The sequence below is a fragment of the Cololabis saira genome, chromosome 22 (assembly GCF_033807715.1).
Source record: "Cololabis saira isolate AMF1-May2022 chromosome 22, fColSai1.1, whole genome shotgun sequence".
Lineage (NCBI taxonomy): Eukaryota > Metazoa > Chordata > Actinopteri > Beloniformes > Belonidae > Cololabis > Cololabis saira.
The window spans coordinates 32,626,013-32,645,813 of NC_084608.1; the positions used below are offsets into that span (position 1 = coordinate 32,626,013).

Below are 19,801 nucleotides of genomic sequence, written 5' to 3' on the forward strand. Positions count from 1 at the left end.
CACACACACACACACACACATAAAAACACACACACACACACACACACACATAAAAACACACACACACACACACACACACACATAAAAACACACACACACACACACACACACACATAAAAACACACACACACACACACACACATAAAAACACACACACACACACACACACACACACACACACACACACACACACACACATGGACACACACACACACACGGACACACACACACACACACACACACACACACACATAAAAACACACACACACACACACACACACACACACACACACATGGACACACACACACACACACACACACACACACACACACACACACACACACACACACACACACACACACACACACACACACACACACACACACACACACACACACACACACACACACATACACACATACACACACACATACACACACACACACACACACACGCACACACACACACACGCACATAAAAACACACGCACATAAAAACACACACACACACACATAAAAACACACACACACACACACACACACACACACACACATAAAAACACACACACACACACACACACGGAGGAAGTTCTGGTTCTCTGTCGCTGCATGTGGATCAATAATTAATAATCACCATTTAGGACTCTTCATTATTTCTGCTGAAGGAATCAAATATTTGATCAATAATTACTGAAAATTTATTTTTTATCTTTTTAATAGAAAACTTTTATCCAGATAAAATGAAAGAAATGCCCCGAAATCAAACCTTGGAGGGTTTAAAAGCTTCCTGGAGTAACTTTGTGTTTTTAACTTAATAAAATAAAACGCTTAAATGACCACGTTTCCATGACGACTGATCCTCCCGCCTCACTTACCTGCCAAGGTGATGGACACAGGTCCCAGAATCTAATGTTTAATGACAAATGAGCTCATCATTCAGACTGAGAAAGAGGACAGAAGTCATCAGTGTCCAAAATAAAACCTTTTATTCATCGGTGGTCACGGATTGGTGGTAAAAACCATCGACGCTGCAGAGACGTACTTACGTGTTTGGACCTTGTTCTCTGTCCTCAGACGGGTTCCGGTTCCTCAGAGACCCTCCTCCGGACCTGTACCCCAGCCTGGCCGTGGGGGGCCTGGCCGGGTTCCTGGGACTCTACCTGGCCCGAGGTGAGAGCCGGGGGGCCCGGGGGCCGCTGGCGCTTTACACGCCGCTAAAACGCCTCGTTAATGATTGACAGGCTGGAAAAACAAACACCGGCATCGATTTGTGGCTCGGACTTCAACCTGGACTGAAGCAGAGATTGGTCGCAGAGTTCAAAAGTTCACAGCCCACGATTTATGGTCTCACACTGTACGATCATAATCCTCCCGTCTGCTCACACTATACGATCATAATCCTCCGTCTGCTCACACTATACGATCATAATCCTCCGTCTGCTCACACTATACGATCATAATCCTCCGTCTGCTCACACTATACGATCATAATCCTCCCGTCTGCTCACACTATACGATCATAATCCTCCGTCTGCTCACACTATACGATCGTAATCCTCACGTCTGCTCACACTATACGTTCATAATCCTCACGTCGGACCTCTGAGTACTTGAACTCGAGGCCGGTTCTGGGGCAGGGGTGGGCTGTGTGCCCACCCAAACGTGTACGTTCTGATTGGGTCGGCACTGCGCATCATTTTTAGACATAATAATGAACGCATACCGCAAAGGTTGTGTCTTGGCGGAGGGACCCGATGTCCCAGCAAAATGAAGACAACACAGAAGTGTTCAGAACAGCGCACACTAGGAATGGACGATATTTTACTGTTCACGATAAACCGTTAAAAAAAATTCCCCACGGTAAGAATTTGTATCGTGGTAAAAAAGATAAATTCCCGTTGATGACGTTTTTGTGTAAAACTGATTTATGGTTCTGTGTTAAATCGGGAAGGAAGGAAGGAAGGAAGGAAGGAAGGAAGGAAGGAAGGAAGGAAGGAAGGAAGGAAGGAAGGAAGGAAGGAAGGAAGGAAGGAAGGAAGGAAGGAAGGAAGGAAGGAAGGAAGGAAGGAAGGAAGGAAGGAAGGAAGGAAGGAAGGAAGGAAGGAAGGAAGGAAGGAAGGAAGGAAGGAAGGAAGGAAGGAAGGAAGGAAGGAAGGAAGGAAGGAAGGAAGGAAGGAAGGAAGGAAGGAAGGAAGGAAGGAAGGAAGGAAGGAAGGAAGGAAGGAAGGAAGGAAGGAAGGAAGGAAGGAAGGAAGGAAGGAAGGAAGGAAGGAAGGAAGGAAGGAAGGAAGGAAGGAAGGAAGGAAGGAAGGAAGGAAGGAAGGAAGGAAGGAAGGAAGGAAGGAAGGAAGGAAGGAAGGAAGGAAGGAAGGAAGGAAGGAAGGAAGGAAGGAAGGAAGGAAGGAAGGAAGGAAGGAAGGAAGGAAGGAAGGAAGGAAGGAAGGAAGGAAGGAAGGAAGGAAGGAAGGAAGGAAGGAAGGATGGATGGATGGATGGATGGATGGATGGATGGATGGATGGATAAGAGCCTGAAAGAGAAAGAAAGAAATGAACATGGCGGATCTGAGTCATTCCAGTTTTGCAGTACAGGTGTACTAATTTAATTGGTTTTTATCAATTCAATTTAATTGGTGTAGTATTTACTATTCTTTTAGAGCAGTGTTTTGGCTCCAAAGACTGAATGTGGTGATAGATTTATAGTTACAAAGGTGGAGTTGAATTGGTATTTTTTTTATCGTTATCGGGATAAATGCCAGAAATTATCGTGATACATTTTTTAGTCAATACCGCCCATCCCTAGCACACACTGAAGGCTGATTTATGGTTCCACGTTACACCAACGCAGTCCTACGGCGTAGGGTACGCGGCGACACGCACCGTATGTAAAAATGCAGTCTTTTTTTTCTGCTATTAAAACATGATTTGTAATGTGAATTTGCAACATTTAAACTACAAATAATAGTTTTTGACGTGACATCAGAAATTGCGCATGCTCTCTGTGAAAGGATGAGTCAAATCGGGTCGTAGCTGCTCCAACTGTGTGATTCCTTCACGAGGAGCGACCAGGATTTCAAACACGTTTGATTTTCTTGCGACCTCACGATTTGTGATCGGGAGCTCGTCGTGAGGTGTTACTCTCTCGTCGTGAGGTGTTACTCTCTCGTCGTGAGGCGTTAATCACTCGTCGTGAGGTGTTAATCTCTCGTCGTGAGGTGTTACTCTCTCGTCGTGAGGCGTTAATCTCTCGTCGTGAGGCGTTAATCACTCGTCGTGAGGTGTTACTCTCTCGTCGTGAGGCGTTAATCACTCGTCGTGAGGTGTTACTCACTCGTCGTGAGGTGTTACTCTCTCGTCGTGAGGCGTTAATCACTCGTCGTGAGGTGTTAATCTCTCGTCGTGAGGCGTTACTCTCTCGTCGTGAGGTGTTACTCTCTCGTCGTGAGGCGTTACTCTCTCGTCGTGAGGTGTTACTCTCTCGTCGTGTGGTGTTACTCACTCGTCGTGAGGTGTTACTCTCTCGTCGTGTGGTGTTACTCTCTCGTCGTGAGGTGTTACTCTCTCGTCGTGAGGTGTTACTCTCTCGTCGTGAGGTGATAATCTCTCGTCGTGAGGCGTTACTCTCTCGTCGTGAGGCGTTACTCTTTCGTCGTGAGGCGTTACTCTCTCGTCGTGAGGCGTTACTCTCTCGTCGTGAGGCGTTACTCTCTCGTCGTGAGGTGTTACTCTCTCGTCGTGAGGTGTTACTCTCTCGTCGTGAGGTGTTACTCTCTCGTCGTGAGGTGTTACTCTCTCGTCGTGAGGTGTTACTCTCTCGTCGTGAGGTGTTACTCTCTCGTCGTGAGGTGTTAATCTCTCGTCGTGAGGTGTTAATCTCTCGTCGTGAGGTGTTACTCTCTCGTCGTGAGGTGTTAATCTCTCGTCGTGAGGTGTTACTCTCTCGTCGTGAGGTGTTACTCTCTCGTCGTGAGGTGTTACTCTCTCGTCGTGAGGTGTTACTCTCTCGTCGTGAGGTGTTAATCTCTCGTCGTGAGGTGTTACTCTCTCGTCGTGAGGTGTTAATCTCTCGTCGTGAGGTGTTAATCTCTCGTCGTGAGGTGTTAATCTCTCGTCGTGAGGTGTTAATCTCTCGTCGTGAGGTGTTAATCTCTCGTCGTGAGGTGTTAATCTCTCGTCGTGAGAGTACGTTCCGTACCGGTACCAGTCAGGTTTTATGTGTGTGTTTACATGGTGACCTCTGACCTTTGACCTCTCCAGGCTCCAGGATCCGGCGGCTTCTGTTCCCGCTGGGACTGGTGACGCTGAGCACCTCCATGTTCTACCCACAACAGGCCGCCGCCGCGCTGAAGGTGGGAGTACTACACTGTACTACACAGTACCACTCAGTACTACACTGAAGTACACAGTACTACTCAGTACTACAACACACACACAAGCATACAAGTGTGCGTATTTAAAAATAGAGCGGGAGCAAAACTTAGTTTGATTTAGGGCTGGGCGATATGGCCTTTTATTAATATCTATATTTTTAGGTCATGTCACGATACACGATATATATCTGGATATTTTGGTTTGAATTAACACTTTGATGCTACAATCACACCAGTATGATGATTCTATACGTCTACATTAAAACATTATTGTTCATACTGCATTAATATATGCTCGTTTTAAACTTTCATGAAAAAAGGGGGAATAAGTCAAATTTACCAAAACTGTCTTTATTAAACAGTAACTTAGCAGTGAGTGGCACAAACATAAAAAGTGTAATTTCAAAACAGAAAGAGCACGTTGCATCTCTGACTCCCGTCTGAAGAACATCTGCTAAGTAATGTTCTGGTCCCGGTTTCACCTGGTTTTACCTGGTTTCACCTGGTTTTACCTGGTTTTACCCGGTTTTACCCGGTTTTACCCGGTTTTACCTGGATTTACCTGGTTTTACCTGGTTTTACCCGGTTTTACCCGGTTGTACCTGGTTTTACCCGGTTTTACCCGGTTTTACCCGGTTTTACCTGGATTTACCTGGTTTTACCTGGTTTTACCTGGTTTTACCCGGTTTTACCCGGTTTTACCCGGTTTTACCTGGATTTACCTGGTTTTACCCGGTTTTACCCGGTTTTACCCGGTTTTACCTGGTGATGAGGCCCCCTGCAGACCCCCTGCGGGGACACGACGCCGCCCTGCGGACGGCTCCTGAACTCCCCCTCAGCTCATTGACATGCAATTCCAGTTGCTAAGGACCCCTGCCGGTACGACACCTTGCCGGCAACGCATTGTCTCCCTGCTGGGACAGGCACCAGCTTCCAGCCCCCCGCAAGGCCACGCCTCTGACTGTAACACTGACTTGGTTAATTCTGTTGTTTGTTCTTGTATAAAAAAGCTTGTTACGAACCATTTCGATGTCAGCCACCGAACCAGACACTGTCTGTATCTGTCTGCTGAACGCCGGCTAGAATAAAATCTCTCATCACACAGCGGACTCTTGAACTGGACTTTGTAATATTCTTCAACACTGGTTTTACCCGGTTTTACCCGGTTGTACCTGGTTGTACCTGGTTTTACCCGGTTTTACCCGGGTTTACCCGGGTTTACCCGGTTTTACCCGGGTTTTACCCGGTTTTACCCGGTTTTACCCGGGTTTACCCGGTTTTACCCGGTTTTACCCGGGTTTACCCGGTTTTACCTGGTTTTACCCGGTTTTACCCGGTTTTACCTGGATTTACCTGGTTTTACCTGGTTTTACCCGGTTTTACCCGGTTGTACCTGGTTTTACCCGGTTGTACCTGGTTTTACCCGGTTTTACCCGGTTTTACCCGGGTTTACCCGGTTTTACCCGGTTTTACCTGGTTTTACCCGGTTTTACCTGGATTTACCTGGTTTTACCCGGTTTTACCCGGTTTTACCCGGTTTTACCTGGATTTACCTGGTTTTACCTGGATTTACCTGGTTTTACCTGGTTTTACCCGGTTTTACCCGGTTGTACCTGGTTTTACCCGGTTGTACCTGGTTGTACCTGGTTTTACCTGGTTTTACCCGGTTTTACCCGGGTTTACCCGGTTTTACCCGGTTGTACCTGGTTTTACCCGGTTGTACCCGGTTTTACCCGGTTTTACCTGGTTTTACCTGGATGAGCTGGTTTTACCTGGTTTTACCTGGTTTTACCCGGTTTTACCCGGTTTTACCCGGTTTTACCTGGTTTTACCTGGTTTTACCTGGTTTTACCCGGTTTTACCCGGTTTTACCTGGTTTTACCCGGTTTTACCCGGTTTTACCCGGTTTTACCCGTTTTTACCTGGTTTTTACCCGGTTTTACCCGGTTTTACCCGGTTTTACCTGGGTTTTACCCGGTTTTACCTGGTTTTTACCTGGGTTTTACCCGGTTTTACCTGGTTTTACCCGGTTTACCTGGGTTTTACCTGGGTTTTACCCGGTTTTACCTGGGTTTTACCCGGTTTTACCTGGGTTTTACCTGGTTTTACCTGGGTTTACCCGGTTTTACCTGGTTTTACCCGGTTTTACCCGGTTTTACCCGGTTTTACCCGGTTTTACCCGGTTTTACCTGGTTTTTACCTGGGTTTTACCTGGTTTTTACCCGGTTTTACCCGGTTTTACCCGGTTTTACCCGGTTGTACCTGGTTGTACCTGGTTTTACCCGGTTTTACCTGGTTTTACCCAGTTTTACCCGGTTTTACCTGGATGAGCTGGTTTTACCTGGTTTTACCCGGTTTTACCTGGTTTTACCCGTTTTTACCCGTTTTTACCCGGTTTTACCCGGTTTACCCGGTTTTACCCGGTTTTACCCGGTTTTACCCAGGTTTACCCGGTTTTACCCGGTTTTACCCGGTTTAACCCGGTTTAACCCGGTTTTACCCGGTTTAACCCGGTTTTACCTGGTTTAACCCGGTTTAACCCGGTTTTACCCGGTTTTACCTGGATTTACCTGGTTTTACCCGGTTTTACCCGGATTTACCTGGTTTTACCCGGTTTTACCCGGTTTTACACGGTTGTACCAGGTTTTACCCGGTTGTACCTGGTTGTACCTGGTTTTACCCGGTTTTACCCGGTTTTACCCGGTTTTACCCGGTTGTACCCGGTTTTACCCGGTTGTACCCGGTTTTACCCGGTTTTACCCGGTTTTACCTGGTTTTACCCGGTTTTACCTGGTTTTACCCGGGTTTTACCCGGTTTTACCTGGTTTTTACCCGGTTTTACCCGGTTTTACCTGGTTTTACCTGGTTTTTACCTGGTTTTTACCTGGGTTTTACCTGGTTTTACCCGGTTTTACCTGGTTTTACCCGGTTTTACCTGGGTTTTACCTGCTTTTACCTGGGTTTTACCTGGGTTTTACCTGCTTTTACCTGGGTTTACCCGGTTTTACATGGTTTTACCTGGGTTTACCCGGTTTTACCTGGTTTTACCTGGTTTTACCCGGTTTTACCTGGTTTTACCTGGTTTTTACCTGGGTTTTACCTGGTTTTTACCTGGTTTTACCCGGTTTTACCCGGTTGTACCTGGTTGTACCTGGTTTTACCCGGTTTTACCTGGTTTTACCCAGTTTTACCCGGTTTTACCTGGTTGTACCTGGTTTTACCCGGTTTTACCTGGTTTTACCCGTTTTTACCCGTTTTTACCCGTTTTTACCTGGTTTTACCCGGTTTTACCCGGTTTTACCCGGTTGTACCCGGTTTTACCCGGTTTTACCTGGTTGTACCCGGTTTTACCTGGTTTTACCCGTTTTTACCCGTTTTTACCTGGTTTTACCCGGTTTTACCCGGTTTACCCGGTTTTACCTGGTTATACCCGGTTATACCCGGTTTAGTTTAGTTTAGTTTATTTATTTAGCAATATAAGACATATATGAACAAAAAAATGAAAAACAATGAAATAACATGCAAGGAAAGGAAGAAGCCTGGTGGCTTATATAGAATCCTTTCCATATATGAATAAAACACAAAACAAAGCTACACAAGGGAGAGAAAAAAAACACAAGAAAATGTAACTCAGATCAAATAATGAACATTACAAAGATGAAACAATAAGAAAGTTCTTTAAATGTTTTTTGAATATTGGCAAGGATGGTGATGATTTAAGAGATTTATTGAGTGAATTCCACAAGTTGGGGCCTCTGTAAGTGATGAAAGATTGATGTTTACCAGTTCTACAAAACAGTAAATTAAAATCATCTTTGTGCCTTGTGGCATAAGAATGAATATCGGAATTAACATAAAAGAAATTATGAAAAGAAGGAGGAAGATCTTGAATATAATTTTTAAATTTGAACATAAATAAACATGTTTTGAAAATGTTAATTTTATTGACTGATAATAATGAATATTTAATGAAAAGGGGAGCAGATGGCTCATATCTGTTTGCATGTGATATAATTCTGAGAAACCTTTTTTGAATAATCAATAATTTATTAATATATGTTGAATGTGTCGAAGCCCAAACAATGTTGCAGTAATTAAGATGAGGGAAGATTAAACTATAATAAAGAGTTAAATGAGAGGAAGGAAGAACAAAAGGACAAACTTTTCTCAAAATACCAAGCATCTTCATGGATTTCATGCATACCGTATCAATATGTTGTTTCCAATTTAAACAATCATCGATAATGACACCCAAGAATTTGGTATGAGTAACCTGGCAAATTTCAGAGCCATTGATTATAATTCTAGGTTTTTCTTTGGGGAATGTTTTGTTTTTGTTACTAAAAATCATGAAGTTGCATTTTTTTATATTAAGAGTAAGCTTGTTCAGTTGAAACCATTTGAAGACATCCAATAATTCATTGTTAACATAATTGACAAGGGTATTTAAATCCCTGTGTGAGGCAACGAGATTAGTATCATCAGCAAATAAAATCGGAAGAAATGTATTACAGTTCATGGTTAAATCATTAATATAAATCAAAAACAATAAAGGACCAAGTATCGAGCCCTGTGGAACCCCAACTGATATTTTTAACTTTATGGAATAGCAACCATTGATACAAACATATTGTTCTCTGTCTTGTAGATAGTTTGAAAACCACTTGAGAGCAACATCCTGTAGGCCATATCTTTTAAGTTTAGAGACAAGAATCTCATGATTTACTGTATCGAAAGCTTTTGTTAAATCTAAGAAAACACCAAGAACATATTTCTCTTCTTCTAGAGCAGAAGAGATATTGTTGACAAGCTGTAGCAGGGCTTGTTCCGTTGAGTATTTCTTGCGGAAACCATATTGGTGGCAATAGAGGATGTTGTTCTGAAGAAGGTGATCCGAAATTCTGGAATAAATAAGTTTTTCGAGAATTTTAGAAAAACAGGGAAGTATTGATATAGGACGATAATTGCTAAAGTGATTAGAATCTCCCGATTTGTGTAATGGCAAAACTTTTGCTGTTTTAAAATCACGTGGAACCACACCAGGTTGTAAAGATAAACCAAAAATATGAGTTAAAGGTTGAATAATAAAATCAATAATTTCTTTAATGAAACTACTTTTAAACCCATCATGACCTTCAGCAGAGTTTTTTAAATTTAAGACAATACCCCTCACTTCAGCAATGGTCGGGGGCTCAAAACTGCAGAGTGGAGAAAACTGACCCTTAATCAAACTAGATGGTTTTGCATGAGAATCATTTATGTTCGCTGCCAGCGAAAGGCCAATATTTACAAAGAAGTCATTTAAGCCATTTGCAATTTCTCTCTCATTGAGAGGAGCACCTTCATTTCCTAGCACCTCAACTGGGACTGTTAATTGACGTGTTTTACGTTGTAGCAATTGATTAATGACACTCCAGGTGGACTTGATGTCACTAGATGCTTGGTTAAATTTGTCTGAAAAATATTTCTTTTTTGCATACCTTAGAGATTGAGTAAATGTATTTTTACATTCCTTGTAAGTTTGCACATTAAATGGTGTAGGACTTAGAATAGATTTTTTATATAGTTTCCTTTTTAGCAGAGAATGTTTTCTTAAATCTGATGTAAACCAAGGATTTGCTTTAGGATTTCTTTTCTCTTTTTTAGTAGTAATCATTGGGAAGCATTTCTCAAAGACAGGATTAAAAAGCAATAAAAATGACTGGTAAGCTTTCTCCACTTCTTGCAGCCGTAAAACAACATCCCATGACACATCCTTTATGGAAGATATGAAAAGTTCCACATTCCTTTTGGAATATTTGCGATATCTTATTTCCTCTTGTACCAAGTTGTTACTAATCGTTTTATCATTAAGATGAATTATTTGAAAAACTGGGAGATGATCTGAAATATCATTTAACAACAGACCAGAAGTAATTTCAAGATTCAAAAAATTGATTAGGATATTATCAATGAGTGTGGCTGATGAAGAAGCTATTCTGGAAGGTCTGTGGATTGAAGGATAAAAATAAGTAGAGTAAAGAGCATTAAGAAAATCTACAGTAGTTGACTGCTTGCTATTGAGAAGATTAACATTGAAGTCACCTAGTAATACACACTTTTTCCGCTCCTTGCAAATCATTTCAAGCGTGTGATAAAGTGCATCATTAAAAATGGCCAGGTCTGACTCAGGTGGTCTGTAAATGCACCCAATTATGACGTTTCCGCCATCAAGGGGTAAGAAAGACGGAATTTCTACAAACACAGCTTCCACAGAAGTATTTTCAAAATATTGACTTAACTCTTTTCTTTCCTTGAAGTTAAAATGATCTAAAATGTAAAGAGAAACGCCACCACCTGATGAGGTCATTCTACAAGAATGAATAGCTCTATAGTTTTCCAAGGGATAGAGACAAGTAATATTATCGTGAAGCCATGTTTCTGAAAAAGCTATTACTGAAAATGAGAAATGTAATATGGATAGATAATCTGTTAGTTGATCATAATGTTGAGGTATACTACGAATATTAAGGTGAAAAAAAGAAAAAGAATTTGGGTCTTGTACTTTTGCAGATTTTTTAAATTGATCTTCCGTGTAATATTCACAGGAAATTTGCACATTTTGCAGGTCAACATGATTAGAATCAGGATTAAAGAACTCATCATAGATGCCATCCTTATCGATACATAAATCAAAGGGATTGAAAGCTGGTAAACCAGATATGGGTTGTGGAGACACATACATATAGTCAGTCATAATGGAAGGAGAAAAAACGAAAAAAACTGTTAAAAGAAAAAAAAATTAAAACCTTGGAGCGAATAACATAGATCTAAGTTTGGCGAGGAGGGTGAACAACCAATTTATCAAACTTCAAGTAGGCGATGTTTCCTTTCTGACGTTCAGCCTTCATTCGAGGCAACAGATCCTTACGCTTCTGCCTGATGCTTTCAGAGAAGTCTTCATTGATGAAAATGTTTGAGCCCTGCAGTTTCTTGGTACGTTTGAAAATTTCTTCCTTGTCCTTGAATCTGAGGAGCTTTGCCACAATTGATCTCGGGCGTCCTGTAGGCTCATATTTACCAACACGGTGAGCTCTCTCAATTTCAATGAGTTTAGGGTCAATTTCAAGATGATTGGCGAACACTTTTTTGACTTTGGTTTCGGCGTCAGACCAAGATTCTGAATTTACATCAGGAATGCCATCAATAATCACATTATTTCTCCTAGACTGGTTATCCAGGTAATCTAGCTTAGTAGACATATCATTAAAGGAGGTTAGAGAGGCCGACAGCCTTTCAGATATGGTTTTACCATCATCAATGCATTTATCATTACAGATTTTTAAGCTATCAAGCTCAGCCTGTGAAAACTGAAGACTAGCTTTTAAGTCATCAACACTCTTAGATATGATGGCCACCTCCTTCACCAGGTTGTCAACACGAGAGACTGTGGAGTCCACAAAAACTTGAAGACAAGCCTTGAAGCTCTTTTCTTGCTGATCCAATAAGTCTTTAAAATAGGACTTCTGCAGATCGAGTAATTCATAAACCATTGATTTGGTAATAACCTCGTCGCTTCTTGTCTTGGCCATTTTCCCCAACACTGACCTGGAGGTAATAGCAGCTTCAGCTAGAGGCAGGGGCCCAGCCCAGTGCTGGTAGCTGCTGCTGGCTGGTGGTAGCCTCCTCTGCTGCTGCTGCTGGCTGGTGGTAGAACCCGGGTTTTACCCGGTTTTACCCGGTTATACCCGGTTATACCCGGTTATGCCCGGTTTTACCCAGGTTTACCCGGTTTTACCCGGTTTAACCCGGTTTTACCAGGTTTTACCCGGTTTTACCTGGTTTTACCTGGTTTAACCCGGTTTTACCCGGTTTTACCTGGGTTTTACCTGGTTTTACCTGGTTTTACCTGGTTTTACCCGGTTTTACCTGGTTTTACCTGGTTTTACCTGGTTTTACCCGGTTTTACCTGGTTTTACCCGGTTTTACCCGGTTTTACCCGGTTTTACCCGGTTTAACCCGGTTTTACCCGGTTTAACCCGGTTTAACCCGGTTTTACCCGGTTTAACCTGGTTTTACCCGGTTTTACCCGGTTTTACCCGGTTATACCCGGTTATACCCGGTTATACCCGGTTTTACCCAGGTTTACCCGGTTTTACCCGGTTTAACCCGGTTTAACCCGGTTTAACCCGGTTTTACCCGGTTTTACCCGGTTTTACCTGGTTTTACCTGGTTTAACCCGGTTTTACCCGGTTTTACCTGGGTTTTACCTGGTTTTACCTGGTTTTACCTGGTTTTACCCGGTTTTACCTGGTTTTACCCGGTTTTACCCGGTTTTACCCGGTTTAACCCGGTTTTACCCGGTTTAACCCGGTTTAACCCGGTTTAACCCGGTTTTACCCGGTTTAACCTGGTTTTACCCGGTTTTACCTGGTTATACCCGGTTATACCCGGTTATACCCGGTTATACCCGGTTTTACCCAGGTTTACCCGGTTTAACCCGGTTTAACCCGGTTTTACCCGGTTTTACCCGGTTTTACCTGGTTTTACCTGGTTTTACCCGGTTTTACCTGGTTTTACCTGGTTTTACCCGGTTTTACCCAGTTTTACCTGGTTTTACCCGGTTTAACCCGGTTTAACCCGGTTTTACCCGGTTTAACCTGGTTTTACCCGGTTTTACCTGGTTTTACCCGGTTTTACCTGGGTTTTACCCGGTTTTACCCGGTTTAACCTGGTTTTACCCGGTTTTACCTGGTTTTACCCGGTTTTACCTGGGTTTTACCCGGTTTAACCCGGTTTAACCCGGTTTTACCCGGTTTAACCTGGTTTTACCCGGTTTTACCTGGTTTTACCCGGTTTTACCTGGGTTTTACCCGGTTTTACCCGGTTTAACCTGGTTTTACCCGGTTTTACCTGGTTTTACCCGGTTTTACCTGGGTTTTACCCGGTTTTACCAGGATGAGCTGGTTTTACCCGGTTTTACCTGGGTTTACCTGGTTTTACCCGGTTTTACCCGGTTTTACCCGGTTTTACCCGGTTTTACCCGGTTTAACCCGGTTTAACCCGGTTTAACCCGGTTTAACCTGGTTTTACCCGGTTTTACCCGGTTTTACCCGGTTTTACCCGGTTTTACCCGGTTTTACCCGGTTTTACCCGGTTATACCCGGTTATACCCGGTTTAACCCGGTTTAACCCGGTTTAACCCGGTTTTACCCGGTTTTACCCGGTTTTACCCGGTTATACCCGGTTTTACCCGGTTTTACCCGGTTTTACCCGGTTTTACCCGGTTTTACCCGGTTTTACCCGGTTATACCCGGTTTTACCCGGTTTTACCCGGTTTTACCCGGTTTAACCCGGTTTTACCCGGTTTTACCCGGTTTTACCCAGGTTTACCCGGTTTTACCTGGTTTTACCCGGTTTTACCTGGTTTTACCTGGTTTTACCCGGTTTAACCCGGTTTAACCCGGTTTAACCTGGTTTTACCCGGTTTTACCCGGTTTTACCTGGTTATACCCGGTTATACCCGGTTATACCCGGTTTTACCCGGTTTAACCCGGTTTTACCCGGTTTTACCCAGGTTTACCCGGTTTTACCCGGTTATACCCGGTTTTACCCGGTTTTACCCGGTTTTACCCGGTTTAACCCGGTTTAACCCGGTTTTACCCGGTTTTACCCAGGTTTACCCGGTTTTACCTGGTTTTACCCGGTTTTACCTGGTTTTACCTGGTTTTACCCGGTTTAACCCGGTTTAACCCGGTTTAACCTGGTTTTACCCGGTTTTACCCGGTTTTACCTGGTTATACCCGGTTATACCCGGTTATACCCGGTTTAACCCGGTTTAACCCGGTTTTACCCGGTTTTACCCGGTTTTACCCGGTTTTACCCGGTTTTACCCGGTTATACCCGGTTTTACCCGGTTTTACCCGGTTTTACCCGGTTTTACCCGGTTTAACCCGGTTTAACCCGGTTTTACCCGGTTTTACCCAGGTTTACCCGGTTTTACCTGGTTTTACCCGGTTTTACCTGGTTTTACCTGGTTTTACCTGGTTTTACCTGGTTTTACCCGGTTTAACCCGGTTTAACCCGGTTTAACCTGGTTTTACCCGGTTTTACCCGGTTTTACCCGGTTTTACCCGGTTTTACCCGGTTATACCCGGTTTTACCCGGTTTTACCCGGTTTTACCCGGTTTAACCCGGTTTAACCCGGTTTAACCCGGTTTTACCCGGTTTTACCCAGGTTTACCCGGTTTTACCTGGTTTTACCCGGTTTTACCTGGTTTTACCTGGTTTTACCCAGGTTTACCCGGTTTTACCTGGTTTTACCCGGTTTTACCCGGTTTTACCCGGTTTTACCCGGTTTTACCTGGTTTTACCTGGTTTTACCTGGTTTTACCTGGGTTTTACCTGGTTTTACCTGGGTTTTACCTGGATTTTACCTGGATTTTACCTGGTTTTACCTGGTTTTACCTGGTTTTACTTGGTTTTTACCTGGTTTCACCTGGTTTCACCTGGTTTTACCCGGTTTTACCCGGTTTTACCCGGTTTTACCTGGGTTTTACCTGGTTTTACCTGGGTTTTACCTGGATTTTACCTGGATTTTACCTGGTTTTACCTGGTTTTACCTGGGTTTTACCTGGGTTTTACCTGGTTTTACCCGGTTTTACCCGGTTTTTACCCGGTTTTTACCCGGTTTTACCTGGTTTTACCAGGATGAGCTGCTCTGAGCAGGACGGCCTTTAGAGCACCTTTATATTCAGACTAATGTAGGTGTAGGGACTGCAATGTTTCATCCTCTCCTTTACACAAATGTATTATATATATACATAAATCTTCGTCTTTAAGTGCAAAATACATTTTGAAAACCCCCAAATTTTCCACCTGCGCGCTTTGTGCACGAACGCAGTGTGGCCGCCTGAATAATCTAGTTGAAGACCCTGGTGTAACAGGTTCTTCCGCCGCAGCAGGTGAGTGATGATGGAGGGCAGACGCCCCATCACCCCGCCTGCTGTTATTTCCCAGAGAAACTTTCCGAGCTGGAACTTTCCACAGTTTTGGAACCGTGGACCAAAACAAGTCCCTGAAGCTCCCAGCAGGAACGCCGGAAACGGACACGGCTGCCGCCGCCCCCCTGACCTCCCCACGACCCGACCCCCCCCAGTCCCTCCCCGTGTGCTGACGGGACGGCTGCTCCAACTTTCCAGCCGTCGCGCTCCGTCGTGCGTCTGATCTGCTTCCTCCCAGGAAGCTCAGGTTGTGAGTTCCAGTCCCGCTGGTTTCCTGCAGCCGGGCGTTTCCCCCCCCTCACACCTCCGGCAGGGCGGCGTAGACGGGAAGAGATTAACGGCACTTTTACACTAGTTCCTACTCAGCCCGACGCCACTCGCCTCGCCCTCGTTTATTTTCAACACCCAGATGAGAAGTAGGAGCTTGGAGAAGCTACTGTGACGTATTTGATTGTGTATCTAAACGAATAAGCCCGGAGGAGATGATAGATGTGCTGCTGGTCTGTGGCAAAAAAAAAGAGTTTTGGGGTTGCACATCTCTGACGACATTTTGGAAGAATATTTTGTTGCTTTCTCGACCATTTGTCATATAATTATTGAACCCAACCCTATGACTGCTATATTTGGATTTTCCACGGATGATGCACCACTTACCTCTCTCTCCTCAAGCCAATTTTATTGCATTTTCTTCTCTCATATCCCGGAGACTTTTATTCTCTGCAATTGGAAATCTGACAAACCCCCAACATTCACGGAATGGATCAAAGATGTGATATCTTTTATACCTTTAGAAAAACTCAGATACAACAGATTAAAATCTCGCCAAAAATGCATAAAGGCCTGGTCCCCTTTCTTAGAATTTGTCCTTACGCTGTTTTTCCATGACGTAGCTTAGCATTTATTTTAGTCATGTTTACAGTGTTACTCCGGTGTGTGGAAACCCTCAATTGTACTACTAACTGACAGATGTTTGGACTAATGTGTAACCCATAACCGTCCATGTGTTATTCATCTATTTATTTATTTTATCATCATTATTGTTATTATTATTATTATTACTAATATTATTTTATTTATGTCCATCTATCTCTTTTTTTTCTTCCTTGTTTACATATTATGTTTTATTGCTATTATCTTCTTTGTATGTGGAACCGGGGAGGGTGGGATATATGTGGGGTTGCTTGTCTTAAAAAATATTGAAAAATCTTATAAAGTTGTAAAAAAAAATGAGAGAGAGAAGCTTCTTTTTAATTTTTTTAGGTTTGTCTCGGTGCTGCTGAAAAGTCAGCTGGAGCCGTGAGCAGCTATGAAGAGACAGAGCTCCTGGTAGATCTGGTCGTTCCTTATCTCCGTCTAGATCCCTTTTTAATTCTCTCCTCAGCACCAGGTTTATGAACATCTGCACCTCAGAGTTGGATCATGAAACAGACTTAACAAGAATCCATCAGAGTCTCTTTCTCTGATGTCACATCCTGACTCAGACGTCTGACTCCAACCCCCCCGACCAATCGGTGGCCTGTAGTGTGATGATGTCAGATACAGCCCGACTCAGCCGCTTAGAACCTTAGAACCAAACCGAGGAGAGAGGAGCTGAGTAGGTACTAGTGGAAAAGCTCCATAAGTTAGAGAGCAGCCGGTGTTGTTTTAATGTTCCTGTTAATAACGAGACCAGTTTGATCTGAGGACCAGTTCTATCTGGTTCTGGGTTCAGGTTTCAGTCTCAGTCCGGTTTCTCCAGAGGTGTCAAGTAACGAAGTACAAATACTTTGTTACCTTACTTAAGTAGAAATTTTGGTTATCTATACTTCACTGGAGTAATTATTTTTCAGACGACTTTTTACTTTTACTCCTTACGTTTTCACGTAATTATCTGTACTTTTTACTCCTTACATTTTAAAAACAGCCTCGTTACTCTATTTCATTTCGGCCTTTAATAAAAACTATCCAGTTAAATTGCTCCATCCGGATAGAGTGAATTTGGTTGTGGTTGTTTCAGATGTTCTTGTCCAGTTTTGTTCTTACATCCGTTCCCTCAGATTCCTGCAACTAAACTTGGATGTACATTCCAATAAAGGTTAGGATAAATGATAACATGCCTCTGAAGTTTGACTTTTTGCACCATTACAATACTTATAGGCAACTAGTCATCATATCTCCTGCTCTCTGAAACACATGTTAATGCTCAATAGTACACATGTATGGTTCTTTAATATATTTACATTATACTAAGATGCTTCATTTTCAATGGCTTTTGTCCTTAATGGCTTTTTTCCCCCTTACTTTACTTTTACTTTTATACTTTAAGTAGTTTTGAAACCAGTACTTTTATACTTTTATTTGAGTAAAAAACTTGAGTTGATACTTCAACTTCTACAGGAGTATTTTTAAACTCTAGTATCTATACTTCTACTGAGTAATGAATGTGAATACTGAAGACACCTGTGGGCTTCTCTGAGATTCTGTTGTCGTGTTTCCTCCAGACGGGTCGGGACTCGGCGGTGGCCTGGGGTCAGCAGGGACGCGTTGCCGTGGAGACGCTGTGGAAGGACCCGCCCTTCAGCAGGAAAAAGGTTCCTATTTTTATTGTTTATATTATTTTTAGAGCTGTCAAACGATTTGAGGTATTTGAGACTCGACGTACTTCGATGGTAATTCATTTCAAATCGACAGCACATGCAAATAACTTTAGTCTTGTCCAGCGAACCATCTGGCATCTTTTTGAAAGTGAACTAGCGTTCAAAAGTCCCTTTTCATTCTCCATCTTTCAATTCACCATACTTTTCCTCAGGCTACGGTGCCGTCGAGCGCCAGAAATTATATATTGCGCGTTTTTTTTTTTTTATCCTGAGCGTAAATCGCGCGTTAAAAAAATTGATGGCGTTAAGACGACGTTAACGCGGTTATTAACGCGTTAACTTTGACAGCCCTATTTATTTAAAAAAAAAAGTATTTTATGTATTTATGTAACTTTGTGATTTTGTGTTCAGTCGGGGAAACCTGAGAAGGCTGAGCGGACGGAGAGCAGCGACCGCAGCAGCTGAAGAACCTGTGACCCCCCACGACCTCCGACCTCTGACCTCCAAAGTTCTCACCTGCAGACCTGCTCACTTTCACCCCTCCTTCTCCTTATTCTAGTTCTTTCACTGTCATCCCTCCTTCTTCTACTTCTGTCTCTTCCTGTGTTTTCTGGACCAAACCGTTCCGACGTTCCACCAGCAGCTGCTACAGGAACGTAGATGAACTTAGAGGAACGTAGAGATTTATTTATTCGTGTAACTTGAAGCTTCCAGACGTGTAAGCAGCCGCTGGAAGCCGCCAGACGCCTCCTGGGTGGAGGACGGCGCCGGTCGCTCCAGGCCGACGCGCTGAGACGCGCTTGGATCCACCCGTCGTCTGGAGGAGCCTCTGTTGCCGTGGTTACGGCCGGGGGGCCCAAGCATGCTCATGTCTGGGTTCACCGTCATTAAACGTGATGTTCACCACCCGTGTCTCAGAGTCTTTATCTGGAGATGAACAAAGATCTGTTCACCTGTGGGGCAGCTACGGCTCCGAACCAGCCCATAATACTCCCCGTGTTATGTGTGAGTGTTATTGTAGTAATCAGAGGTTGTTGAACCCGGTCACGTCGGCGTAAACACTACTGCGTTAAGTAACTTTATGGCTGAACTGCGGTCTGGGACGTGAAGATCATAAAAGTGATTCAGCAGCTTCACTGATAAAACACCAAACGGCTCCTAAAGGTCGTTTATCTGCTGCTGCAGGGTTCTGCTCAAGGGCACTATGAAAGAGTCAGGTGTGAATCCTGGTTCCTTCAGCTGACTGAGTTTCCTTTTCCTGCTCCCTGAGAGCACGAGACTTGAGTCCAGCTGTTTCGTGGTTATCACCGTAGTTAAATTAGTGATAATTACAGCCACACCAGTGGTAGGAACTTTCAGGGGATCATTTCTGGTTTCAGATGATTCAAGAATGAGCCGTTTCAGCACTGAAACCCACCCGTAAGGGAAGGGAAGGGGGGGGGTTTGCATAATCCAAAAGACAATGTAACTTGTGATGAAACACCAGGGGCCTCATTTATAAAGCTTGCATGCGCACGAAACAGGGCTCGAAGGATGCGCACGCCACCTTGTACGCAAAGGTTGGGATTAAAAAAAAAAAACTTGGCAAAATGTGCGCGTCTTTACGCAAACTTTGATCCCAGCGCAACATTTTGAAGATATGGGGAACTGGCGACGCAGATGGTGAGGCGGTGAAATGAAGCCAGATTCATGTCATACTTTTAATGTCATCACATATCAGACTTATAGATCCATGTACACCCAATCTCGTGGGCGCTCCATTGTGGAGCAAGCCATCGGCCTTCTAAAAAACAGGTGGAGGTGCCATGCAGCGTTTGTAGAAGACAAGTATACATTTTCTTCACATGTTCTTTAATTGAGCCATGGTGTTCATCAC

The 19,801-nt window shown here is 43.6% G+C and overlaps 1 protein-coding gene across 1 annotated transcript in view; it reads left to right on the forward strand.

The window, feature by feature from the left end:
- LOC133423607 (MICOS complex subunit MIC26-like) overlaps nucleotides 1-18,846 on the forward strand; it is a 26,080-nt gene extending 7,234 nt beyond the window's left edge. Inside the window, exons 6-9 of the mRNA XM_061713846.1 lie at nucleotides 1,075-1,170; nucleotides 4,255-4,346; nucleotides 17,830-17,919; nucleotides 18,337-18,846. Coding sequence (XP_061569830.1) covers nucleotides 1,075-1,170; nucleotides 4,255-4,346; nucleotides 17,830-17,919; nucleotides 18,337-18,390 — 332 coding nt within the window. The 3' untranslated portion in view covers nucleotides 18,391-18,846. The remainder of the gene's footprint in view (nucleotides 1-1,074; nucleotides 1,171-4,254; nucleotides 4,347-17,829; nucleotides 17,920-18,336) is intronic.
- The last annotated feature ends 955 nt before the right edge of the window (nucleotides 18,847-19,801 follow it).